A 26,336-nucleotide genomic window follows, 5' to 3' on the forward strand; every position below is an offset into this window, starting at 1 on the left:
AAAGAAAAAGGGGACCTAGATCCAATCTGCTTTTATGGTAAGTCCCCTGCCCACGCCTCCAAGAGGACCGTCGTCCTGCGAGAGCACTGTGCCCCATCCCTGCAGGCCCTTGAAGACCCACAGCCAGCACCGGGCCTCTGATCACAAGACCGGCTAGGGGGCCGCATGCTACCTCTACGTCGGACATGCCCCTCAGAGCCATCCCACAAAGGTCGATGCTGCAAAACCCTGAGCATTTGTGATTCATTACGTTGCTAATGAGATGCAACAGAGAGCAAAGCTAAATTATGAATACATATCGCTAATCATTGCAAGGGGTCTCGGTGAAAGTGGTCTCCTTTCTGTGAGCCACTTAAAAAAACCTAGAATACCACACACCCCATCAGACATATGGACGGGAACACTGGACGGTGTCTGAGAGGGGTTGCTGGCTTGACCCGGGGCTCGTGTCCCTGCCTCTGGGAGGTGCTGTGGACAGATAGATGCCCACCCCAGAGCAGCCCTTCGGGAGGAAGGAAATCCGGAGTGGGCAGAGCTGGAGGGACAGGCGGACACTGCTCACAAGCCCTGACTCCTGAAGCTTGGGGTGCCAGCTGCCCCGGGGCCTGGCTCCCTCCTCTAGGGTCCTCACAGTCCTCACAGGACTACACTCAGGCTGATGGCAGGGCCGCGCTCTGCGGAGTCACCCCAGGAGGGGCAGGTCTACGTAGGCGGTGGCACCGGGCACTCACTGTGCCACGTCGCTCACTCCGCCTGGAGGCCGCAGAGCCCAGATGCTTCCTCATGGCTGGAATGACGTGGTACCCACCAGCGCAGAATGATCCTCCCCGAAGCACCTCCACCACGCTGGCCAGAGGCTAGCCTAAAGGATGGGACTAGACTTCGAGGCATGGAAGTGATACACTGAGATAATTTCACTTCTATCATCAAGAGATAGAAGCACGAGCGTCTCCATCTTCTGGTGCTCCCGGAGGCAGGGAGGATTCCCTCTAGGATGCGTGGCCCTCAGCGCCGACCCAAGGACACCACACTTGGGGATTTCATGCCCGTGTCACGAGATGGCATGGGTGATACTCAAATTTCACAACAAAACTCTTGCTTTCAAAGCAGAAACATGCTCCTGCAAGATGAATGTCAGACCCTGTCTTCGTGCAGAATCTCCCTTTAGCCCTTTCTTCAGCACTGAAAAGGAGCTTGTTTTGAATTCTAGCAGGAACTCTAGTTCGCTCTTCCTCTACATTCAATCGCATACATTCCCTACGTGCCTTCATCTCCCGAATACGCTTCAAGACACAGCAAATAGGCATCGGTTTAGCAACAAGAGAATAGATGGTACTCTACCTAAACCTACTAAATCTGAAAACTGATACTTAAATTGCTCAGCAACCAGAAAAATAGAGCATTTATTTATTCCTTGAGCACATTAATGAGGTAAAATTGCTTCAGTGTCAGCTGAATGCCTCAATCTCAGATATTGAATAATCCAAAAAATGAAATGTGCAAATTAGGGTTCATTTGTGCATTTTATATCATTCTACATAAATGCATGATTGTGACCGAGTCTCAGACACCAGATGGTCCATACAACTCATCCCCAGTCTCAGTCTGTCTTACCATATTTAGTGGATGGGGCTTCACCTCTGATTCTAAGCGTAGCTGACAAAACTGCCTTTGTCAGTGAAAAGACCAGATATCCGAGTGGTCAGCTTCATGCATTTGGCTCAAAAACACACACCTGTGAGGTGTACAGGGCTCATCGGGCCCCCAGATGCGAGGATAGGAAGGACACGGCCTCTCCGTTCGTGGTGCTCTGCTGCAGGCCCGAGGCACGTCCTGCCAGCAGCATCCACAGAGGAGGAAAATGGAAGGAGTGTAAGTCAAGGCACAACCAAGGGTCTCTGATGGGAGGGACACAGGCCCACCCGCAGGCAGAGCTAGGGCTGACCCTGCAAGTCTGTCCCTAGGCTTCTCTGCTTTTAATAAAAAATAGTACGTCCCCTCTCCCCGCATCATGCGAACCCTAATGTCTGCCGAAATAGCAAATGTAAGCCACTCCCTGGGCCCTTCTCTGTATAACCTCCCCATACACACACACACACACACACACACATACACAAATATGTGACACACACACAAACATATGCATACATGTACAGACACAGGCATACACATGCACACCCATTGTACACAGTCACAGACACATGCACGTGCATGCACACATGCATAGACACACAGATACACAGACACACAAGCATGCACACATGTACTGACACGTGCGTGCACATACATGTACACACATGCACATATATGCATGTGTAGGAGTGTACACGAGATACATGCACACATATGCAGTCATGTACATACATGTACACATATACATGCATGTGCAAACACACATGTGCACATGGTCCGCATGTACTACCCCTTCCTCTGTCCATCACATTTCAGAAGATCCTTGCACATCCAGAGCACACTCACAGAGCCCTGCTTCTCAGATGGGGCCCCAGACACAGCAGCGTGTTACCTGCAGCTACATGGGGGTGGGAAGGGAAGCTGCGTGCATGGGAGACCGCAGACACGGCATCCACATGGTGGGTGGTAGGAACTCTGCCAGCATGTGAGGGAGGAGCCGGGGCTCTCTGAGCATCAGGGGACCCCAGGATGGGGATAGCACAGAAGCTGCTTCACGCTTCACGCCCTCCTCGCCAGGAGAACATGGTCCAAGTGAACCTGTGCAATCCTGGAACCAAAAGGGTCCTAGGTTTCTGCAAACATTTCCAACAAGAGCACAGGCTGTCTGTGCGAGCACCTGCTGAAGAGCCATGGAGGCCCCACATCATGAGAGAACCGGGTCCGAGCGAGCAAGTCAGAGCAAGTCGACCCCGTGAACGAGGCACGAGCCCCTAGGCAGACAGTCAGCAGTGCTCCCGCCCAGGATGCCTGGGCCCCAGCAGCTCCTCGAGGCTCCTCCGCTCTCACTGGGTGTGACTGGCTCCCCTGGGACCCCATGCACACAGGTCTCCCCTGGGACTTGGGATCCCTCTGAAGCTCCTTGCAATCCTCTGTTTATTCTTTAGTTTTCCACATTTGGAGCCTATTCTACAGTAGGTGATTGCTTCAGCTTCCTTTTATCATTAAATAGTGACTTTCTCTAAAACTCCTGCATGCCGTGTCATCTGAGGCTTTCTTCCTTCCCCCATCTCTGTCTTTTACTCCACTTTACATGGATGGAACACACGTAAAAGCCCCTCAGCCCCTCCTTCCAAGCAATGCCCGTCCTGTTCTCCTTGGGGCCTGGTTTGTCGCCGACATGGGCTTGGTTTCTCAGGCCGTCTCCCACATGTCGTCATTCTCATGTCCGGTCACCCTGTAGCCTTCTACGCAAAACTCTGGGAAATATCCTCAAATCTGTTTTCTGCTTTGCTCATTCTCCGTCTGGTAACATCTAATCTGTTACGTAACAGGCACAGTCACGAATTTAAAGGACGTTTTTTTGTTCTCAGACGTGCTGTTTGTTTTCAATCTGTCCTTCTGTCGCACTAGATCGCTATTTCATCACGGCTTCTTTTCCTTTTAAAAACCAAGTTAGTCCTTTTAAACACCCTGTGCAAGCCACCAGTTCTAGCACTGGGTTGCTTATCCACCTGTCACATGTCTTCATTCCCTCAAAATGTCTTTATAGGGGTTATAATCTTTTATCGTCTATTTTTAGGCAAGGCGGAGTCCTATGTGGTCAAAGATTCTGTAGATGATTTGTGATGTTGACTGTGCCTCGGCCCTCAGGTTCCAACAGCATCCTCGCAGATCTGGGAACGAGTTTCACATTCATTTTACCACCTGGTCCTCCTGCAATGCACAGGTGCAGGGAAATCAGACCTGGCATCCACACCCGGGTGTGTGTTTCTTGCTGGTCACTTTATATTCTACCCATGACCCCGGATATGTGACAGGCTTCCTTTATACTTCCTTGGTCAGTGTCTTCTAGTCTTTTTCTCATAAAGGTGAAAACACGTTGAGATTCTGGGTTTCACTCCAGGGGCGGGGTCCCATCGCTTCCCATGTCAGGTGCCCCCGCATCCCACACCTGCCTGAGTGTCCCACGTCCACCCCATCCTGTGCCCCCTTCTGGGTTTTACTTCTCAGAGGCTATTGAGGCCTTGAGTCTTGCCCATCCTCTGGGTTAGACGTCCTCCTGAACTCTGGGAGCCTAGAATGAACCTCCTTCATTCAAGCTCAGGTAGGTACCAAAGGCCACCGTGACATGTCATCCGGCAGTGTCTCAAGCTCACAGCAAGGACCCTTCTGAGGCCCTCCACCCTAACCTTTTAAGACCAACGGGTTTCCTTCCTGTATCGTCAGCAAGTCATATTCTCTGACTTGTACTAAAACACTAACCATTCTGAGGTCCCCGAAGGCAGATCGGCTGGAATAGAATTCTGTTTTCTCTCAAAAGCCAGTTGAATTCTTCAGTTCCTAAGCAACGCTAATTTTTTCTAGAGAGCCTGGCACATGTTGAGAACTTAATAAATGCTGGTTATCTACCACAAACCTCCAAGAATAGCAAACAGAAAAGACCATTTTTACCCAAAGCATACAATTAACGAGGTCTGATCTCCAAACGAGATGGGGCAGCAGCTGCAGGTGAAGCGTGGACACCCTCGTTCCCGCAAGAGCAGAGGTGGGGCCGAAATGCTTCTTCCCAACCCATGATGCCCAGGCTCTAAGGAGCAGCCTTCCTGTCCTTCCCTCGTGGTGAGAGATCTTAGCATTTCAGGATGACACCTATCCAATGAAGGAGCAAAAACAGTACCGAAGTTTTACATTGATTAGAGTCATTTGTGGGGGAAAATCTCAAATACCTGACTTAAAAATCAAGAACATGATGCTACTAAATGCAGTATGTATTTAAAAACATGTCCCACTTTTTCTTACTCATGAGTGAGGAAGAGACAAGGTAGCTCGGGTTCCTTCTATTTGTAGTGATACATAAGATTCTGTCCAAAATTCTAAGAGCAGTATGCAATTTGTGTCCTCAAATGATCAAAGTAAAAAACAAAAATAAAACAGATTTAAAATGAAAGTCTCTTATCTTAAACTTTGTGTGATTTTTTTGAACCTGAATTTTGCTTTGCAACCAGAATTTCTATACATCTTCTAAATATACGTTGATGCCTCCATACGTGGCCGACTTCTTTTGAACTCATACATCTCAAGGCATCTCTTACTAAACATCCTCTGTGCTAAACTCCATCCTAATATTTTTGTAGCATTACTTATTTGTTCCAAATTTAAATTATAATAGCTTATTTTATTCCTTAGTTTTAACTGGGTTAAATAACATAGATGTTAAGACACCATTATTACATTGTAGGGGATCGCAGATAAGTTTTCCTAAACCCTTCTAGGCATCTGCCTTCCCACATTAGGAAATCTATTTACTAGGAGGGCAAATTGAACCCTAAAAATGTACACAAATAGGCACATCCATGAACCGACGTCTGTGGTTCTACCATAACATTCCCTGTGGTCTAGTTAAAAGTAAGTGCTGTCACGTATCTGTCAATAAAGCTTGAAAAGGATCATATACTCTTGAATTATTTTCCTATATTAGATTGATGGGGTTCAGCATATGAACCTTCGGAGATGCTAGCTGTGTCAAGGTAAACTGACAAAGTGATCTCGCCAGATCGCGGCCACGGCGACCAGGAACTCCACGAAGCAGCTGAGACCGTCGTCTGCCTCTCTGGCCTGTAGCAAACCACAATAACGAGGTTGCTCTCTGTAGACTCCAAACTGTTTTTTGTTGTTGTTGTTTATAATCGGTCTCTAGTTCCGCAACACACTCTGGCGAGTGTATCCCTGCAAAAGGTAGGTGAGTCTGGTTGGGTAACCAGCTCTACCTTCTTGCTGCCCCTCCTACTCCCAAACTCAGAGTCACCCGCCTGTACAGCCTCGGTAGGAAGAGGGATACCAGTAAGTCACATAAAACATTCCATAAAACATTCTCCTCTCAAAAATACAGTCGCCCAAGGTTAAGAAACCAGGGAAGGTAGAAAGGATAAGCGAATTTGTGTACTGAGGTCTCGATCTATGTTTTATGTACAATTACGAGCTAATGTTCTCTGTGAAACAGGCCCCGCCTTCGCAGGGATGCTCACGCCTGGCATCCTGAGGTCTGCAGCACCCCATAAACTTTGTTCCCAGTCTCGCTGCTTGACAGATATTATCATCTGAGACAATGCTAATTATTCCATCTGTATCCAAAGAACCAGCTCCCTCCAAGAGAACTAATCATTAAAATGCAAATAGGTGTTTCCCACTTCACTGGTTTAGCGGAGAAAGACTGTTAACAGCTTTCTGACAAGAAAGAGAGAAGCTTAATGACTTGATGCCTTAACCCTGTGGATGGAAGGAGCACAAGGCTCCGGATCCAACTCCGCACTGTGCGCCAGCCTCCAGTGCGGATCCTTTCTGTGCGGCGGCCTTTACGAATTAGCTGATAGAAGCTGCTAGAGACATTACCCAACAACAAAGCTGATTTCGGATTCCACTCACTGTGCCCAGGCAGCTCTCACGTAGACTAATCACTTAAATGATTTAAAAATGTATGAATATGCATGGTGGTGCTTTACAGAAAAATAAAGCCCAGCTGAGACCATGACATCAAGCTTTTCTCCCTTTCTCTGATTTGGAGCAACTGCACTGGCGTATCTGGAACGCTGGAGCGGCCGCAGAGCCTGAGGTCCAGGTGGACGAGGCACGAGCGGCAGTGTGTCCAGCAGCCCTACAAATGCAACCTCTGTGCCGTCTCCCCGATCCTCACGGCCTCCTGGGGGGGCGTTGGGGGGCTGTCTGAAATATCTACATCTTGAGCGGCTCCCGGAGCGAGAAGGGGCACATCTCCTCCCTCTGCCCCTGGCAACTTTACACCTTTGGTGCACGGTGATCGGTGATCTGATTGGATGCAGACCCAGGTGGGCTACTGGGGGACCAGGACGGGCAGACAGGGGTCCTGTGCGTGACCAGGGTTCTGACCTCTGACAGGGTGGGGGCAGGGGCACTCCCGGGGGGGAGGATGCAGCCCTGCCCTTGCGTGGGGGCAAGCCGCAGGGGTCCCGCGACCCGGGGTGCCCACAGGAATGCATGAACCCCTGTCTCTGAGCGAGGACCCCCCCAGCTAACACCCCCTTGACTCAACCCACGCCCTCCTGCAACCACACCAGCTGCATGTGCCCCCGTAGGAAAGCGGGAAGCAGCCGAGAGCGGGAACCGGACTCCACGCAGGGCACACAGACTGCAGACAGCAGAGGCCCATGACAGGAACGTGCGGGGTGGGGGGCCTGGAGAGGTCTGGGTGGGCCTCGAGGTGGGAGGGTCCAGGCTTCGGAGCACACTGAGGACCCTCAGCAGGAGGCGCGTGTCGCACAAGGACAACACAGGAAGCCAAGGCCTGATGCGCACGTTCCCCACCCGGGACAGACACTGACGTTATAACGACAAGAACGAATGAAGTTCCCAAGTACCTGCAGGACCCACTCAAGCTGGAGGCCCTTGTGGGCACCCTCGGCCCCTCCCGCTCAGAGGCCACTGCCCACCGCACAAAACCTGCTCTCGGTGGCCTCCATGCAGCATCCCACCCCAAAACTCTGCTTTTCTTTGACCCCGGAAACACCGGGTGTCCAGAGTCTCGGGTTTTATGCAACAGTGACCATTTGAGTCCGTGCACTTTGCCACAGCCACAGCAGTGCACCGGATACCCTTCACCCACAGAGCAAGACGTTTGAGGACTCAGGCACGTCTCAACCACAAGACTGGAGAAACAGGGTGTTTGATGGAATTTCTACATGAACCCGATGGTCACTTTTGTTCTTTCATCTCGTGGGGGGAAATCTCGGCAGTGAATATGACGATGTTTGTGTGACACGGAGCACGTGCTCGAGTCATGCACATTCAGGCACCCCGGGGTCCAGGGCTCCGGCGGCCACCCCCGCCCCGTGGCGAGGCCACACGCCACCGCGCTGAGCCCGACCATCACAGCTCTGATGCATCCAGGGCCCCCACCAACGGAGGCTGCGTGCGAACCGCATTTCTTTTATTCTTTCCTCTTGTGACACTGGGAAGGTTTCAGCCTTCACTACTTTCGAACATAGGTAAATCAGAGTCAGGAGCTCTAGTTTTAAAAGTATCTTCGAAAAAAATAAAAAAAAAAAATAAAAGTATCTTCGGTAACACAGATCACGCACTGTTTAATGGCACTGATTACCACCAAGTTCCTGCTGTGCCTCTCGGGTTCGCTCATTAATAATACGGAATGGTTTTCCCAGGTCTTGTTTAACGTGAGGCTCATCAGCACTTGGGGCTAATGTATTTAAAGCCATGAAATACGTATTTCTAACACCAGCATTTATTACGTGGAGAAACCTGATTAAAATCTGTGAATCCGCAACCCCAAAGGCAAGTGTAATTTGGCTGTGATTCACTTTCCGCTCAGGGATGACCGCCCCCTGCCACCCTGCACCCCACGCCGGTTTTACCCACTTTCCACCAAACACTGTGGAGAACGCGGGCCGGACATGCCGACGGCCGTCCGCGACCACAGTGCCCCCGCCATGGCCAGCGGAGGCGGGGACGGGGTCGGGCACACTCACCTTCCGGCTCCCCGCAGAGGGTGCACTGCGATTCTGCAAACAGAAGAGAGAGAGGCCGTTACTAAGGGGTCTCGGGGTCTCAGGGTGCGCGGCTGCAGGTCTCACGCCAGTCATGGGAGGGGCCCTCTCGGCACGTGGCCCACGCCCACCCCACACCTGGGCAAACATCCCTGCACGGCACGAGTGTAGCCGCCCCTTCACACCTTCCTCACTAGCAGACCACCCACCTCTTCGTCACAGGCACACGCATATGAACATATTCTCATGACCACGTGGGGCCCCACAGGATGCGCTCGGCACAAACAGATGATGGATTTCATCCCCTAACACCTAAGCCTTTGCTTTAACCACAACTCTTATGTTTGCTTTCAGGCACCGACAATCACGAGCAAAAGGGCGGAATTAAAACCACAGGACGCACATTAAGCTCCAGCTACCGATGGTCCTCAGGGTGCAGGTCCGCCCATCAGCGTCAGACCCTATGAACGGACCAGGATGTGTGGGGGTCACGACACTCACAGTCTCCTCGGGAAACTATGACAGCGAGTACGATACGGTAAGTACAAGTGCAACTGTGGGCAAGAAGTGAGGCCCTGGGTCCTCTAGGCAGGTGACCCACCCCCCGCCGTGGCCCTAAAGCAGGGATGCAGGCACCCTCCACGTGAGCACGGGAGGGCGGGGTGGCAAATGCATTCAAGCAGCCCTTGGGCGCCAGCCCCAGCCCTGAGGATGCCAGCCTCCTTCTATTCCAACCCCAGGAGGCAGCAAAGGACTTGCAGAGGGCACAGCGTCTGCACGGGGTCTCAAGGACAAGGAGGATTTCGGGACAAGCATGGCGCAGGCAGACGGGCGTGGCCGGAGGAAGGGGCTGGTGGCCTCAGCCCCCGGGAGCTGGGAGGACACGAGATGGACAGTTCGGAGAAGGAACTCAAGATCATAGCAGGAGCTGGGACATTTTTTAATATAAAATTCAGACCCTTGGGGCACTTGGGTGGCGCAGCGGTTGAGCGCCTGCCTTCGGCCCAGGGCGTGACCCCAGGTCCTGGGATCGAGTCCCACATCGGGCCCCCTGCGAGGAGGAGCCTGCTTCTCCCTCTGCCTGTGTCTCTGCCTCGGTCTGTGTCTCTCATGAATAAATAAATAAAATATTTAAAAAAAATAAAATTAAGACCCAAGGATGATCTCTGAGGTGAACAATGGGAATGAGTTAGTCTTCTGTTCGTGGGACGACCACGGGAGCGGGAGGGGCTGGGTGGGGACAGGCGAGGGAGCCTGCGGGCCCAGGCTCGTCCCCACCCGGCAAGCGCACGTGTGGTGGGGGGTGGAGGGGATGAGGGAGACAGGGCGCCAATGGACGCCTCAGGGAAGGCACAACCATCCTTTAACGCACACCGGATGGGGAGCTCTGACGTCCTGAAAGCACAGCCGTCCGAGTCAGGGGAGGTACCCCCCCCCCCCACGGCCAGGTCACCCGGGTCACGGTGCCGTGTCTGCTCTGGACACCCACCTTCCGCCCGACAGAGCGGAGCGCAGGCCTGAACTACTCCACATTGCAAAGGGGGTGCGTCCAGAAGGTGGGGAGCCAGAGTCTTCAAAGGAGGGACCATGAGCAGGTGCACAGGGGCTTGTTCCCTGTCCCGCCCGCCCAGACAGCCGAGGAAGCTCAGCTCACCCCCGTGGTCCAGGAGGGAGGCTTGGGTGGGTGACAGGGCCACGCCGGCACAGCACCAAGGCTGCAACCCTGCACCACCGTAGCTCGTGCCAGCGACTGGTGCAGAGGTGAGCAGTGAACACACAGCAGCCCGGACATAGGCACTGGGATCTATAGGACACAGGAAATGAGCATCACTCGCCTGGGTGCAGTGTGACGTCCAGGAGCCTCACTCCCATTCCCAAGGCCAGGCCCCTCATGCTGCTCCAGGATCCAGCAGGTGCAGCTCCGTCCACCTTCTCTATGACATACTATGGACACGGTGCCGCGCCCGCTGCAGCTAATAGTGCAAACCCCTTGCTGCCCCCATTGTGCGTGAGGCCCCAGGCCATCCGCACTAAGGGACCTCAGAGGACACACAACAGCACAGAGCCCTAAGTCCCCCAGCCCCAGCTCTCCTCATGGTGACACGATAGAGCAAGACCGGGAGTCCCCCTGGGACCCCCAGGAGGCATGTGTGTCCACGGGGCAGAGAGAGGTGACAGTTCAGGCCCCCCCCCAGCAGACCATGGAGCCAGGGAAGGGGCCTAGAGTGGGGGGCAGCCTGGGGTCCGAGCAGCGGAACCTCAGAGCCACACACTGAGGAGAACCAGGTTCACCTGTCAGCCCACCCCCCGCCAAGGCCGCGGCCCACCCCTCCCACCCCTCCTGGGGACCTGAACCCAGCGCCGGGCTGCTGGAGCAGATGAAGCTACACATTGCAAGCACTGACCTGGATCTGCACAAAAATCAACCCACAAATGTAGGACTCTCTCTGCACATCTGCATCATCTCTGCACCTTTATCACGGGTGGATGTGCTCAGAATCACCCAGGTCAACACAGGGGTTGCACAACAGCGCAGATGGCACGGGAGCTGACACATTCAGTGAACTCAGTTTCTGTGGATCAGAGACCCAGGGACAGGCGACGGCACAGAGACGTCTTTCAGGGCCCAAGTCTTTCACAAATGCCACCCAGGCCTCATCCTTAAAGTATTTCCTGCAAGATCCTCAATCAATCCTGTGTCACGGTGGACGGTGGACCCTTAGTTGAACTGCCAGCATGCCCCGTGTGTGGTGACTGTCAGGACCCAGTGTCACCATGCTCACGAGCCCCTTCATGTCCCCTTGGACCTGCTAACAGTACTTGGGGCCCTGCTGACATGCTGTCCTCACTCACGTGCATAGAGAGCTGTGCCAGGCATCGTTCCCTGTCGAGGAAACTTTGGGAGGGCTGGGCAGGCTCTGGCGGCGACGTCCTGGGTGCGGGGATACCAGCTGTGGAGGTCTGGGTGCAGAGGGTCCCAGTGCAGGGGTCCCAGGCGCAGGGGGTCTTGGTGTAGGGGTCCTGGGTGCGGGGGCCCCAGTGTAGGGGTCCCAGGTGTGGGGGTCCGGGTGCAGGGGAGTCCGGGCCCGGGGGTCACAGGTACAGGGGTCCTGGGTGCGGGGGTTGCAGGTGTGGAGGTTGCGGGGGTGGGTTCCAGGTGTGGGGGTCCTGGGTGTGAGGGTCCTGGGTAAGGGGTCCAGGTGTGAGGGTTTGGGTGCAGGGGTCCGGGGGTGTGGGGTCTGGGGGTGGGGGTCCCAGGTGTGAGAGTCCGGGTGCAGGGGTGTGGGTGCAGGGCTGCTCCCTTCCCTGGGGCCTCACTGGCATCAGAGCGAGACACCCCAGCCCCTGGGCCCACACTCCAGAGCACGGTGACCGCATGGCAGCCTGCGGGCACCAGAGCCGAGGCCGGAGGAGGAGCAGCCTGTCGGGGGCAAGGGTGACCTCGAGTGAAGACGCCAGCGTTCACCCAGCAGCAGGTCAGCCTGGCGGGCGACACTCTGCCCACCCCGGGCCCCTCCCCCGGCCTTGACCCTCGGCCGAGCGGCGGGAGGACAGGGCGAGGACAGGGTGTCCCTCGAGCGTGGGCTGAGCCCCAGGCCGCGCCGTCCCCCGCTGCCCAGGGTGGGGGCCTCCCGCCGGGCTCTGGCTGCAGGCACCGGGCCGGGCGCCGACCAGGGGCCGCCGAGCCCTCGGAGCTGCGCCGCCGCCGCGTTAGAGGGGGCGTCCGAGCCACGCCAGCCCGTCCGCCCTGAGGAACAGCCACGAGAGCAACAGTCACACTGTGCAAGGGAGTCAAAGCTGATACCGGCGGATCCACCATCATTAGCGCCGAGTCTCATTTCAATTAGGAGAAGACTACACTGATTTATGCTAATTGACACGAGACGGAGAAATCCTTGTGACGATTTGAAGGGCACAGGGTCTATGCCTGAGCCGGACGCAGCCCCCGCGTGGGCTTACTCCCCAGCGCCGAAGCACCGACCTTGAGCGCCTCCCGCTCTTCCCTGGGTGGGAGGCGTGTGCCCTCGGTCACTCTTCCAGGAAACGGGGAGCCGCGGCGCGCCCGGTGTGTCTGTAGGTGTCGTACCTGCAGGTGTTTCTAGGGTGGCGGCTGTCAGCCCCGCGGGCGCGGCGGGCACGGGCAGCGGCTCTCTCCCATCCCGGGAGGCACCGGCCCGTGACGCCCGCACCTCGCTCCGGGCCCGGGCCGCCGGGGGCCTGGTGCCACTGCGGCTGCTGCTGAAGGAGGCAGTGCGGCCAGCGTGGGGACCCAGGCCCTGGTTTGCGGAGGGGAGCCCCGGGGGGCAGCGGCAGGGCCGCTGGGCTCCCTGCACATCTGCCGCTCCTCCCATAGTCCTCTGTGCCGCTCCAGCTGGGCCGGGACCACCGGGCGGAGACCACTCGGCCCGCGTCTGCCCTCCTAGGAAGCCCCCCTCTGAATGGCAGGAAGGGAGCAGTTCAGACCTGCAGCCCCCGTGGAACAGGGTGCCACTGTCACCACCAGCACTTCCCGAACAAGCAAGGAGCAAAACTGTCACCTTCTCCAATGATCCCGGCACCAGCACTCAGCCGCCCACACGCAGAACAGGATGGGAAGCGAGACGCTAGGATTTCACAGGTGCAGGATGACGCGCTGATGCGAGACTAACCAGCTCAGGTGACCCGATGCCTTCTCGACCGACCAGTGACTTCACAGAGTCACAATTCCTTGATGCTATGGACGCTTACATGCTAAGATGGAAAAGTCTCACACATCCAGAAACAGAGAAAGAGGAAAATGCAGACTGCTTGGATCTCAGTTCCATGTTGAGAGCGTCTCCTTTCATACTTATTCAATCCGTAACTCTGCAGAGAGCCCGTCGTGTCCTAGCATCACCCTCCGTGATGTGCGTTGGTCGTATATGGGCCCCGTGCACTTATAAATGCAGAGCAAAGCCTGGAAAGACCAACAGTGGATTTCTATCAGAGTTTCTTTCTAGGGAGATGTGGCAACAGGAGTGAGCATATGGGTCACAGGCAATGAAATGAAGCTCTCAGTGAACAGAGGCTGACATTTAATTGGGAAATGAAATTTTAAATCGAACTCCAATAAAAATATACATATTAAAAAATAGTCACCTGAAAAATGGAAAAAAAACAATTTTAAAAATTCAGGCAGTTAAAGTATAAAGGAAAAAACAATATTTCTGGCACAAAGTAACTCCCTAAATATTAGCTGTTGTTACTATCTTCCAAGTTTGCCTTGGTTCCAGTTTGAAAAGAAACAGGACAGGAGGGAAGGACAGATTCCACCCCTAGGGATGCTCCAGGACTCAACGGGACAATCCTATAAATGCCTATTACCCAAACCTAGCCCATGCTGATCGATCACCAGATGTCAGCAATTTAATAGGTATTCTCACCGCTTATCAATCTATAGATATGAGAATCAGACACCAATGAGAGGAACCGGTTACAGTACAGTACGAGCTGTGCTGGAGGGAAGAGACACGTATTCCAGACGCCTGTGCGGCCTGGGAGCTGGGGATCTGCAGGGGCAGCGGGAGTGACGGGCTCTGAAGGACCAGCAGGAGTTGTGTCCGTGAGCACAGCCCTTTCGGGAAAGGAGTCAGCGCCAATGTCTGGGGAAGAAGCTATGCAACATGGTAGAAAAATGGCTGGGGGAGCTTCTTTTTTGGGGGGGGGTAGCTTCTTCAATACTTGAGAAACATGAGAAGTGACGTAAGACACACCACGCGTGGTCAGGCACCAGGCTACACATGCATGCCCCACTGGAGGTCATGGAGGGAGTGTAGCCCCAGTCGCTCAGTCAGACAACTGCACGTAAACAGGATCCCCATGAATTTAACATATGATTTGAGAATGTGAAGGCAAGCCCAGAAATGAGCAGCTTTAATAAAGCAATGGGCCACAGGGAACCAGAAACAAAGGCCAAGGACGAATGAGAGCCACGGTTTGCTGGCCATGGGCATGTACGCAGGTTCCACGGTGACATGCAGAATCACAGCTTCACGATCCGTGCCCACGTGCGGCGCTCAACCGTCTCCGGGGACACCGCGCTCTCTCCCGCCATGCTCCCTGAGCATCTCCCGTGCTCCTAGTGGTACTGCTGCTGTGGCCAGAGTGGGGAAACGCCGCTGCGGAACGTCAGGCGGCCCATGTCCGTGGGAGCAGCAGATGCACAGACAAGAAGCCCTCCAGCTGCCCCGGAGCTGCGTGGCCTGTGTATCCACCTCTCGGCGCGCCCCCTTCCCGGCCGTCGAATGCCTGGGTGTCACGCTGGACTCTGGAGGGTCTCTGAGAAGCCTATTAGCTTCAGAGTGAGTGGAAGAAAGTTAAATAATTGATCGGAGTCTCTGAGGAAAAGTGGGGTCCTGGTATTATTCACTGAGAAGTGAGCTCGCTGCCGGGCAGAGGGATGCTGGGACTGGGAGTCGGCCTTAAAGCAAACGGGCTCCTCTGCGAATGGATCGATGGGTCACTCCATTCTAGCCGCACGGTCTATGAAGTTCCTGATTCCAATCTTACTAACTCCCATGACAACCCACGTAAATAAGTGGCATTATTAGTCCTTTCAAGCAGCCAGGATGAGGCGAGCCTGCAGAGATGAGGCCGCTGTCACACAGCCAGCTGATGGCCAGGGCCGGCCACTGACGTCCATTTGTCTGCATGAAGCTGTTCCTGGAGTGCACCCGTGGCACCCCTGAATTCTAGCTGTGAGGCGCCCTTGGAGTCTCCATCCTCGCCGCGGCCCTGTTCACTGGGCCTTTGTCCCAGGCACGGCAGGAAGGCGGCCTGTGCTAAGCCTAACTCATGGTTCCCAGGACCTGTCCCGGCTCAGAGCACACCACAGAACTCTCTCCTGGACAGTAAGTCCCCTGGGTCCTGCTCACGGCCCACACAGACGTCCCCCTCCCCAGGCCCCTAGGCCCGTCCACGCGGCGATGTGCAGCCCCAGTGGAGCCCTGACACTCCCAGCCTGGGCCCGAGAAGCCTGGTGTCGTCAGCCTTTCCCCATATTCAGCCCCTGCCACCCACACTCAGCCGCTCTCCCTCACACTCAGCGCCGTGTTCCCGGCGTCCGAGAGGTCACTCCGGCCTGGCACACCACAGCCTCCTGATGGGCCGTCCCCGTGGGTCACCAGGGGTCCACCCTGTGCTCCCCGACTCCACAGGTGGGGACCCTGACACCCACACGTGGCTCCCTGAGCCTAATGCCTTCAAGATTCATCCGCACGTGGCCTGTGTATCCATTTCTTTCCTGTTTAAGGCTGAGTAACGCTCTGCTGCATGGATAGGCCACCCTCTGTTCGCCCGTCCACGGACACGTGGATGGCTTCCCTTCTTGGCGACTGTGAGCAACGCTGCTGTGAACACAGCATACAAGTATCTGAATCCGTGCTTTCCCCTTGCACGGACATCGCCTCAAAAGTGAGGTCACTGGCTCGTATGTGCTAGGGACTGAACGTTCACATGCTCAAGTCTTACCTCTGACATGGGACCTTTGGAAGGTGATGAGATCGTGAGGCCAGAGCCCCCAAAGGCGATGGGTGCCTTCATCAGAGACCCCAGGGAGCTCCCGTCCCTCTTTCTACCACATGAGGACACCCCAGAAGAGGTCCTCACCAGGAACCGACCATGCTGGCACCTGCTCGCAGACTCCCAGGCTCTGGAACAGTGAGAAAATACATGTGTCTTGATAAGCTCCCCAGCCCACGGTACTTTGTTATAGGATCCAAGCCGACCAGGCCAGTCCTCTGTGCAGCCCCTAAAGCGAGCCATCGAGAATGCATGTGTGGTTCTACTGCAGGTATCACGACACGAGTGGCTCCTCTGCCTGCTAATGCCACATGGATCCTGCCTGCGGCAAGAGCCCAAACTGTAAGCGCCGCCTAAATCCCACCAACTCGGTCTGCAAGATGTGGAGACAGATGGACTGCTCGTTTGGTTTCCTCTTGTTTTAGTTTGTAGGGATCGTACTTTTTAGGGGGTGCGTTAGCTTCACAACCAAGCTGAGTGGAAGGTGTGGGCGCTTCCTTTAAATCCCCGTGTCCCCCACGTCAGCGTCCCCACCAGATGGTACATCTGCCACAACTGATGAACCCACATGGACTCACTGTCACCATCGGGGTCAGTCCTGGTGCTGCACAGTCCGTGGTCTGCACAAATGTTCGACATCTCGTATCACACTGACTCGTTTCCACCGTTACAGGGCAGTTGTTGCACTGCCCTATGAGTCTTCTAGATGACCTGGTTTTCACTCAGCCTGGGCGTACGTCTGGGCCCCTGGTGGTATCTCATCGTGACTCAGAGTTCACTGAGGCTCAGACACAGGTGTAGGTTTGACGATTTCCTCTCCCGCCTCATCCAATTAATCACTGGTCTCCTCAAGCTGCAGCTGCAACATCCATCGTGAACCCACTCCTGCCTCCGCCCCTACTGCCGACGCCTCGTACCAGACACGACGGCAGTGAACCTCCCGCCTCCCGGGTCCCACATGGTGCCCAATGTGGCAACTCTGCAGCTTGAATCGACCTCCTGGGAGCCCTCTGGTGGGAAGCAGCTGACCTCCCCACGGTGCCTGCGAGGCTCTGGCCCCTGGTCCTTCTCACGGTGGTGCTGGCGCTGACTGCGAGGCTCCGTCCTCACCGCACTGAGGGAGAGGATCGGCATCTGCTGCTCCCCCTCCAGGACATTCTTCCTCCAGACTTTAACACGGGGCTGCGTCCTGTGCTGGGGGACACACATCCTGAACAGACCCCTCTGCTGTCATCCTCAACCCCTTACCTATCGCTTGTTCAGCCTCAAAGTCACTACTGATTTATTTGTGCATTTGGTTAAGGAGTTGATGTTCTGCTCTCATCTGAGAGGTGCCTAGGTCCAAGGGCCTACGCACCTGCACACAGGTGCACCACGGTGGCCTCTCGGCACCTCTGCGGGGGCGCTGCTCTGCCTCACGTCTGGGCCTCGCCCCTCCCCGAGGACTGGCCCCACGGCCCCACAGCCCCACTGCTGTAACACAGCCCCGGCTGCAGCTCCCACCAGTGCCCCTGGAAGAACCAGCCGCTGCTTTTTTTGTTTTGGGTCACGAAGTCCTTTGCAGGTGAGTCAGTGGCTGGGGTAGTGTCTTCCCCTCTAGCTTGGGGGTGTCTGGGGGCCAGGGCTGCATGTCCTCAGAGCTTGCGCCCAGACAGGGTTTAGGATCAGAGTAATCACTGAAAGCAAAGACGCCACTCCCCTCTCTCCAGGGTTTATGCAGAGCTGTCATTAAATCCTATTTGTCAATCCCACATCACGATGTCGATGTTCCTCATGTAGTTTGTGCCATACCAATGACATTCGCATCACTAGGTAGTGGTCACCTGTTACCTCCATGAAGGTGCAGCCATTAATATGAGTCACGTATGGATATGTGGATCATATACAAACATGTAACATCTTCAAATGCAAACATAAATCCATCAAACACGTAGGATCCCATGCAGGCTTCTATTTGTATGCCTCACACCTGCAAATCTGCACAGGTACAGAGACGACTCGTACGTGGAAGGATGTTAGGCTACGCTGGGTGCACCCTTCCAGCACGTTCTTAAACACAAGTGTTTGGTCACGTTCGTATCCATCCAATAACCACAGTATGTACCAACCTCAGAGGACTTGGTCTAACTACCGTCACCGTCATGTAAACCCATACGGGATGACAAAGCACCACGCAGTGTGCAACAGCAGGGTGATGCAGGCAGGCTTGGACGGCTGTCTCCCCACCGGCCCCACAGCCAGCGGCAGGTCTGAGATCGCCCCAGGGCTGCTTGGGCTCCCATGAGCCATAAATATTTCCACTGGCACCTTTGGTATCAAATATCCCTTTCCTGGCATCAGTGTGTCCTTGGTTCGTTCAAAGAAGTGTCAGCAAAATATCACTTATTTTTAAGCCTCTCTTTGTTGGTGGCGCGGTCCACGGATCATGGCAGGATTTGTGAGAGCTGGTAAGCGAGGCGTTATTTAGTGCCAGGGACACAGGCTGTTATTACTTGTCAAGTCCGGGATCGTTACTCGGGCTGCTGTACAGAACGAACTCCACCGTAAAATCTAAAACAATACTCGCCAGGTGGTGGCTGTCACGCTGTAATTGCACCCGGATTTGTACTTTCTATTTTTCGGCCCATCATAACCTATGTCTTCTGCATGCCTGTCACCTGCGGGCAGTGGACGAAGTGGGAAGGCAGTTAAACCTGACAGGGCGGGGTCTTTACAAATGTTTTTGAATTTACCTTGAGTTTATTGTTCAAAGAGAATAGGTCCTCGTGATAGTTTAAACTACATGAAATATTACCTTGGGTTGGAGCTGATCACAGCTACCCTGGGAACCTTGTCCCTGGGCCTGAGAAGGATTTAAACTACGGGCTCCTAAGATCCTATTTATGCTGCATCCCTGTGTAGGAGAGCACCGGTGACCCCTAAATTCAGGGGGGCAGCTGAGCTGAAATGTCACTTAGCGGGTCCATCGAGATGTTGGCTGCCGTGGACAAGTCGTAGCGGTGAAAAGGCACAGAGAGAAGGATGAGGGCAAAATCCTGCAAAGCAGTAACCCAGCTGAAAGTGTCATCAACTCAACATTGTACAATCCCAAGTAGGACAGGGATGGGTGGGAAACTCATTTAGGATTTCTGAATCTGACTGAAAGTGTCTAGGACTCTTCCAGCTCTAGGATGATGTCACTCATTAATTAATCGTGTTTAATTAATTAATTAATTGTGTTTGGGGCAATTATGCATGTCCTGAACATTTAACAGAGTGATCGCAAAGCACTTAGGATATACCTACGAGGACCCTACCATGACACGTTTAATGTATTTATGGGGCCAAATGTGTTCATCTGAGCGGGGAGGCGGCCACGGATCATACAACACACAAAGGAACAAGAGCCAACACAAAATTTTAATATGGAAGTTAAAAGCCCAATCACTCCCTTGCTCCGGTCCTACCCCGTGGGTCCACTTCCTACATGCTACAGCCTTCCCTTCTCCACAAGGGTCACAGAGCACATCCCTCCCTCTGCTGCTGACCCCGGACGCACTCAGACCGCTCTGCGCTCTCAGATCAGCAAGCCGGGTGATTAGGTCGCCCTGGATGTTTGCACGTTCCGTGTGTTGTTTGTGGGTGTGTCTCTCCGCCCTTCTCTGCCTGGCAAGTGACTCCTCCTCCTCCTCCTCTTTGCTTGGTGATTTCCGGAAAGCGCAGCTCTATCCAAGTATCACTTACAGGCCGTACAACTCGCCCACGTACAGAGTCCAGGTCAGTGGTGTTCAGCATATTTGTGGAGTTGTGCCATCTTTGCCAGCTTTAGAACATTTCCACCCCATACCCTTCACCGGCTAAGCTGCGGTCCTCATCCTCCCGGCCCTGGAAACCACTCATCTGACTGCTGTCCGCATTTGCCCCTTCTGGACAGTTCACGCGAATGGAATCCCACGTGGCCATAACACACGACAGGCTTCACCTGGCAAAGTGCTTCCAAGGTTCGTTCCGCTGTAGCATGTGTCGTTCCTTCCTTTGTTTTGATCATTAAATAATATTCCATGTGTGGACGTATCGTCATGTACTCACCCATTCCTCGGTTGTCGGATGGCTGGGCTGTTTGCACTTCTGCACGACCACGAATAATGCCCCTGATGACACTCACGTATGTGTGTGAGGGGACAGAGGTTTCATTTCTCTTGGATATATACCAAGGAATAAACTTCCGGTCATATGGGAACTCTACATTTAGCATTTTGAGGAAACAATATGAGGAAATAATGCCTGAATTGTTATTTTTTTAAAGTCTCACTGAGAAAAAATAAAAATAAAAAAAATAAAGTCTCACTGAGGAACACAGCAAGGCCACACAGGGAAGACCCAAGGAAGGCGCTGTGCGGGGGGAATGGGTGCAGGTGAAAGCAGGAGGGGCCGGGGCAGCTCTGGTGAGCTTCTTCAGCATCACCTAGCGGGCCGGCCGGAGCTGGATCTGCAGCCTGTGGTGCCCCCCACCAAGCGCTTGCAGCGGGCTCCGGCCTCCACAGTGCAGCCCCAGGACGATGAACTGATGCCACAGCCTGACCCCACGGGGCCCTGCTGGGGGGCAGGCTCCTGCCTGGAGACGCCCGGCAGAGGGCAGGTGTTTGTGTGGGGCTCTGGGCCTGTCCCCACTCAGCACCAAGGCCCTGAGGCACTTGCCCTGCAGCCCCACGGGAGGCCCTGAGCTCTAGGGGGCATCTCCACAGATAGGAGGGTCAGCGAGGGGGCCAATGGGGGGCGGTCAGTGGGGGGGAGTCAGGAGCATGTTTGCAGAGCAAACACTCCAGATGATGTCAACCCAGCAGGGGAGGCCCCCAGTCATTCATCCATTCACTCATGCAGGCTTCTCTGTCCCAGGGCTCACCTTCAAGTGAGGGAGGCACATATCCCCAGGGGGTCATGAGAGTAAGTACAACGTGCCCCCTGTGGCCAGCACTCCCCAGGAAAGGTGTAGGACATCTCTAGGACAGGACCCTGGCGGGGGGGGCAGTGTCTCTGAGGAAATGACCTTGAGCAACAGGGAAGGGGACACAGGATGGGGGAGGCACTCCAGAGACAGGAATATTCTCCAGCTGCAGGTGATGTGGCCCCGCAGGCCGGGCCCGTGTAGACAGCAGCCGAGGTGCTGGCTGCAAGGTCAGGGCTGTGGTCACCTCCTGGGTATTTCCTCTGGGGCTCAGAGCCCCCTGCAGCCCTCGACCCATCCTGCCGGGGGTGTCCTGCCCCAGGGCCCCTCCTCCTCGGCCCACCTCACCCCTCCCAGTCTCTCTCAGTCCCTCAGAGCCCAGAGCTCCGCCAGCAAATTGGATAAACTAATTAGTGCTTCCATGTTAATTAATTTCCGTTGTTTATATAAGCTATGAGATTTCTGTTCTTGTGTTGGTCCCTTTAGGTAAGTTTATCTACAAACAAATTAAATCCCATTACACCAAATTACCCTGGAATGCCAATCATCAAAGCAAGTCTTAAATGCACATCTTCCCCACAGAACCCTCAGAGATAATCTCATATCATAAAGAAACATTTAAAGCAGAGGTAACGCTCATAATTGATGTACATTGTCAATGAAACTTCAAAAAGATTTATCAGCAAAGTCACTTGAACGGCGTGTGGCAGCTGTGTTTTCCTCTGCGTGTCTAAATCGTGAAAATTAAATCTCCAGGTTTAAGAGTGGAGGTAGCACCGAGCTATAAAACAAAATAAAGATGATCTGAATGTAGTTTCCAGGATTGATTACCTTTTTTTTTAAAAAAAAAACACTTACATGTTTTTCGCCGACTTAAATTCTGAATCACGCCTGCGTTCTGAGATGTTAACATTGTGCAGTTAGTACAAGTCGTTCCCGTTAGTTACAACGTAGCCCATGGCAGGTGACTAAGTCCTACGCGGAGGGAGGCTCTGGGAGCTGTGTCTTCCCGGGGCCCGGGTGCACCATGCTGCAGTCCCGCAGCACTCACAGGGGTGGGCCGGACACGCCACAGCGGCCCCAAGGAGGGAAGGAAGGATGCTTTGAGACACGAGTGCACGTCTATCCTGGGAAAGCACCACAGCTGTAGGTGCCCCACCTGCGATGGGCCTTGTGCACTCACCCACTCTACAGCACACACACGGCCCCAGCCACGCTGTCTCTTAATTCCAGATCAACATTCACCATCTGGGACGCCCGGCTGGCTCAATGGTTGAGCGTCTGCCTTCAGCCCAGGGCGTGATCCTGGAGTCCCGGGATCGAGTCCCACGTCAGGCTCCCTACATGGAGCCTGCTTCTCCCTCTGCCTGTGTCTCTGCCTCTCTCTCTGTGTCTCTCGTGAATAAGTAAATAAAATCTTTAAAAAAAGAAAAAAAAAAAACTCTCACCATCTCACACCTAACGCCAAAGAGAAGTAGCAAGACCAAACCCACTGGCAGTTCCAAGGTCAAATTCCAAGCGTTGAATCCAATGCTAAGCATCATTTTCAAACCACTCCTTGACATGGGATCTTGGGGCCATGACCCCTCCACCCCAAGTCACATGTTGAAGTCCTAACCACCCTCCACCCCCAGGCCTCAGATTGTGACTTTATTTGGAAACAGGGCCGTCACAGATGGGATCTGTGAATGAATGTACGATGAGGCCCTGTGCGTGTCCCTGCCCCACAGAGGGGAACGCATGGGTGAACGCCGCGTGTACACAGGGCTCCGTGCTGGCCTGCCACGGACCTCCTCCTGGACTTGGCAGGAGCCCGTGCTGTGGACCACTACCCCTGGCTTAGACTCTGCAGCTCAGAAAGCGAGAGCCCGTGGGTGCGCAGCCCATGGCCACGCAGGAAGGAGGGGAAGGAGGGCGGGAAGGAGGGTGGGAGCCTTTTTAAGACTCAGTATTTCTCTACAGTTTCAGGCTGCCTGGTAACAAAGAATTTCTCTGAGACATTCTGTCTTTACAAACATCGAGGTGCTCACTTGGGAGTTTGAACAGGGCTGTGACCACCCCAACCAATGAGTAACCATGGTGTCCAGCTACCCACCCAGACCCCTCCGTGACAGTCATGATCTCTCGAGCTCACAAACACCTGCAGGACGCCGTCACGTCCAGAACGCAGGGCGCCGCTTACACGGGAGTCCGTGGGTGATAAGAGCACTGTTCACGCCGCCAACACCTGGCAGCTTTTGTCAAGTCGGAAGTGACATCCCCGAGGGAACCCTCTAATCCACATACGTGTTTGTGCTCTGGTTGCTCAGAAAGCCAACTGACAGGTACTCGGTAAACGCTTGTTGCCCAGGATCACCTGTCAGTAAACAGGGGCAAAAATTAGGGAGTAGCCTTTAGATGTGAAGTTCACGAGTTCCTGCCTTGACCCCTGCCCCATGTCAGGTTCTCTTGAACCCGACCCAGGACAGCCTGTGACCCCATCGCTCCCTGCCCCGCCCTGTCGAACACTCTGGGCTCCACCACATGGGTCTGTTACCAGGAACCCCGGAACGCGCGGCATGATGGTGTGCAGGACTTCCCCGCAGTTAACAAGCAGTCCCAGCACCTGCTCTCGCATGACTACAGCCCACCCTGCTATTAAGGGCTCCTTGGAGCAGAGGCAGGACCCGATTACACCACGTGGCACAGGGTCAGGCAAACGTCCGACGGAAGTTAGTAGAATCCCCACAAAAGAGGTGCATGAGTATACATGGCAGCATGACTCATCGCACAGTTCAGGCCTCATAGAAGGACAAGGGGGGTCACCCACGTGGTGGACGTGCACTGCCCCGTAAGCAATGACATCCTGACACGTGTGAGAACATGGACAGATCTGGATATGGGAAGCACCACACCGGGCAACGTGAGCACGGGAGACCACAAGACCATGCGATTTGCTTCATGTGAACGGCCCAGGGCAGACAGATCCATGGAGACACCTCACCAGTGGCCGCTTGGCGCCAGGGGTGGGTGGGCCCATGCCGGGTAGGAAAGGTTCTCGACCACACGACTTCTTTTGTGGGGGACAAAACGCTCCAAGATTAAATCGTGGGGCTTTAACAGCTTTACAAATACACAGCAACGCATCAAGTTGTATGCTGTAAAAGGGTAAACGCCATGGTCTGCTACTTACATCTCAATAAAGCCGTTTAGAAAAGTTGGTGGGAAAAAAGGATGAGCCGATGAACAAGGGAGTTCCTGAACATTCCGCCTAAATCCTTTCTCACCGGGTTATAACTTGTCCTCTACAGGAGGGCCATGAGGGGAACTGAAAGGTCGTGTGTCCAGCACCATGTAGACGGACACCCAACAGACGCGAGCATTGATGATTGATTGTAAAGGATGAGATCACGTCCTGTACACCCTAGTGCCCGCCGCACTCTGCCTCCTGCTGGCCCGTCATGGTCCAGCCCACCACATGCTACTCAAGGGACAAGACCACTTGGTACAAGGTGAGGTGACTCGGATGTGACCACACCTTCCTCTTCGCCAGCAACAGGTCAGTGTGGCGGTCCCCACAATAAGGGGGCTGGACAGAGGCCCAGACCTGGAGACCCTGAGGGAAAGCGGCAGGGGAGTGTTCACAGCTGGCCAAGAACACCAGGCCCCAGGGGCTTGGCTCCTTAGGGTCCATATTCATCGCCCAAAGCCAGCTCCTTGCTTCTGTGGACCAGACCCTACGACCTGACAGCAGAATGCGATGCCTTATCTGGTTGACTGCTTTGGCGGCCACCCCCAGTCAGAGAAGTGACAACACTAGATTATAAACCCCCTAAATAAGCATCTCAGGCTCTCCTGCGGACTGAAGAAAAAGGAATTCAGAATTCCAATTCACAGCTTGTGTAGACACTTCCAAGTTCCTGCAGCAGCTCCGTTGTACCTGCCATACAGGACAGGACAGAATGAGGCATCAAAGACTGGACTTAAGGTCCCTCTGCAGCTACCCCAAGGGCTACACAGCTATGCCTGGGTCTCGGAGCCCTTGTCTTTAAGATTCCATGTCACAGAGCCAGCCCCGTGGGGTGTGGGGGGCAGCCTTACTGAGATACGGTCACGTACCACACTCCTGACCCACTGAAAGTATGAGATGCAACGGTCCTGAGCATATTCGTGCATCTATGCAACCGTGATGAGCACCATCAGTTTTAGAACATAATCATCACATCACAAAGAAATGAAACCCCACCCCCTTCCTCATCCCTCAAACCCAGGCAACCACTAACCTACGTTCTGTGAAGATCTGGAGATTTCGTAGGAATGGAATCCTCTCGTACGTGGTTTCTGTGTCTAGCTTTGTTCACTGAACATACGTTTTCGAGGTTCTTCCGTGGTATAGTGCGAGTCAGAACCCCGCTGCCTGTTACCTCAGGAAGACGTCCTGTGGTAGGATATGCCGTGATGCATCACTCCACTCACCAGCCAGCGGCCCTCTGGGTTGTTTCCGCACTTCGGCTGCTGTTCACAACACCACCTTGAACGTGTGCGTGTTGTGTGGGCAGGTGTTTTCTTCATTAGTCTTGGGGACACCCCTACAAGTGGGATCACGGGCCATATCACCAGCTCTACCTTTACTTATCTGAGGAAGTGCCGACTGTCTTCTGTGGCGGCTGCCCCACCCCACTTTCCCCAGTGCTGCACAAGGTCTGACTTCCCACGCCCTTGCCAACACTTGGTGACAATCAGGAGATTGTCAGTCTCCTTTATGTCAGATGTCCTCGCGGGTGTGAAGGGGCGTCTCACACTGTCCTGGTCCACCTCTCCCTGGTGACGAGTGGTTGTGGGCACCTTTTCATGTGCTTCTCGGCTACTGTATGTCTCCTTAGGATAACCTAGATCTTTTGCCCATTTTTTTTTAAATTGGTTTATTTGTACTTTTAAAAAACTGAGTTGGGGTGGGGGGGGGGGTCTTTGCATATCCTAGGTACAAAGCCCTACCAGATAAATAATGTGCAAATATTTCCTCCCACTCTGTGGGTTGTCTTCTCACTTTCTTGATGCTGCCTTTTGAGGTACAACTTTTTAAAATTTTTTTGACAAATTCCAATTTATCTACTTTTCCTGTGGTCAATTGTGCTCTTGACGTAACATCAAAGAAACCACTGCTGAGGGATCCCTGGGTGGCGCAGCGGTTTGGCGCCTGCCTTTGGCCCAGGGCGCGATCCTGGAGG

General features: G+C 54.2%; 1 protein-coding gene and 2 long non-coding RNA genes across 18 annotated transcripts in view; 1 reads left to right on the forward strand and 2 right to left on the reverse strand.

Annotated features, from left to right (window-relative positions):
• The window catches only part of LOC140625592 (uncharacterized), a 47,263-nt gene extending 42,288 nt beyond the window's left edge, over positions 1 to 4,975 (reverse strand). Inside the window, exons 1-3 of the long non-coding RNA XR_012024937.1 lie at positions 4,933 to 4,975; positions 4,396 to 4,782; positions 1,615 to 3,846 (exon numbers count right to left, since the gene is read on the reverse strand). This is a non-coding gene — a long non-coding RNA (uncharacterized lncRNA). The remainder of the gene's footprint in view (positions 1 to 1,614; positions 3,847 to 4,395; positions 4,783 to 4,932) is intronic.
• Positions 1 to 26,336, reverse strand: part of DLGAP2 (DLG associated protein 2) — a 699,343-nt gene that overhangs the window by 312,096 nt on the left and 360,911 nt on the right. For 13 of the 16 annotated variants that reach the window (XM_072812931.1, XM_072812932.1, XM_072812934.1 and 10 more), the window contains one exon: positions 8,649 to 8,681. The exons of the other annotated variants lie outside the window; for them this stretch is intronic. In XM_072812931.1, coding sequence (XP_072669032.1) covers positions 8,649 to 8,681 — 33 coding nt within the window. The remainder of the gene's footprint in view (positions 1 to 8,648; positions 8,682 to 26,336) is intronic. 16 annotated transcript variants of the gene reach the window in all.
• LOC140625594 (uncharacterized) lies at positions 3,817 to 9,768 on the forward strand. The gene is made up of 3 exons (XR_012024940.1): positions 3,817 to 6,974; positions 9,021 to 9,204; positions 9,407 to 9,768. It is a non-coding gene; the product is annotated as an uncharacterized lncRNA (long non-coding RNA).

Source organism: Canis lupus, chromosome 36 (genome assembly GCF_048164855.1).
Source record: "Canis lupus baileyi chromosome 36, mCanLup2.hap1, whole genome shotgun sequence".
Taxonomy (NCBI): domain Eukaryota; kingdom Metazoa; phylum Chordata; class Mammalia; order Carnivora; family Canidae; genus Canis; species Canis lupus.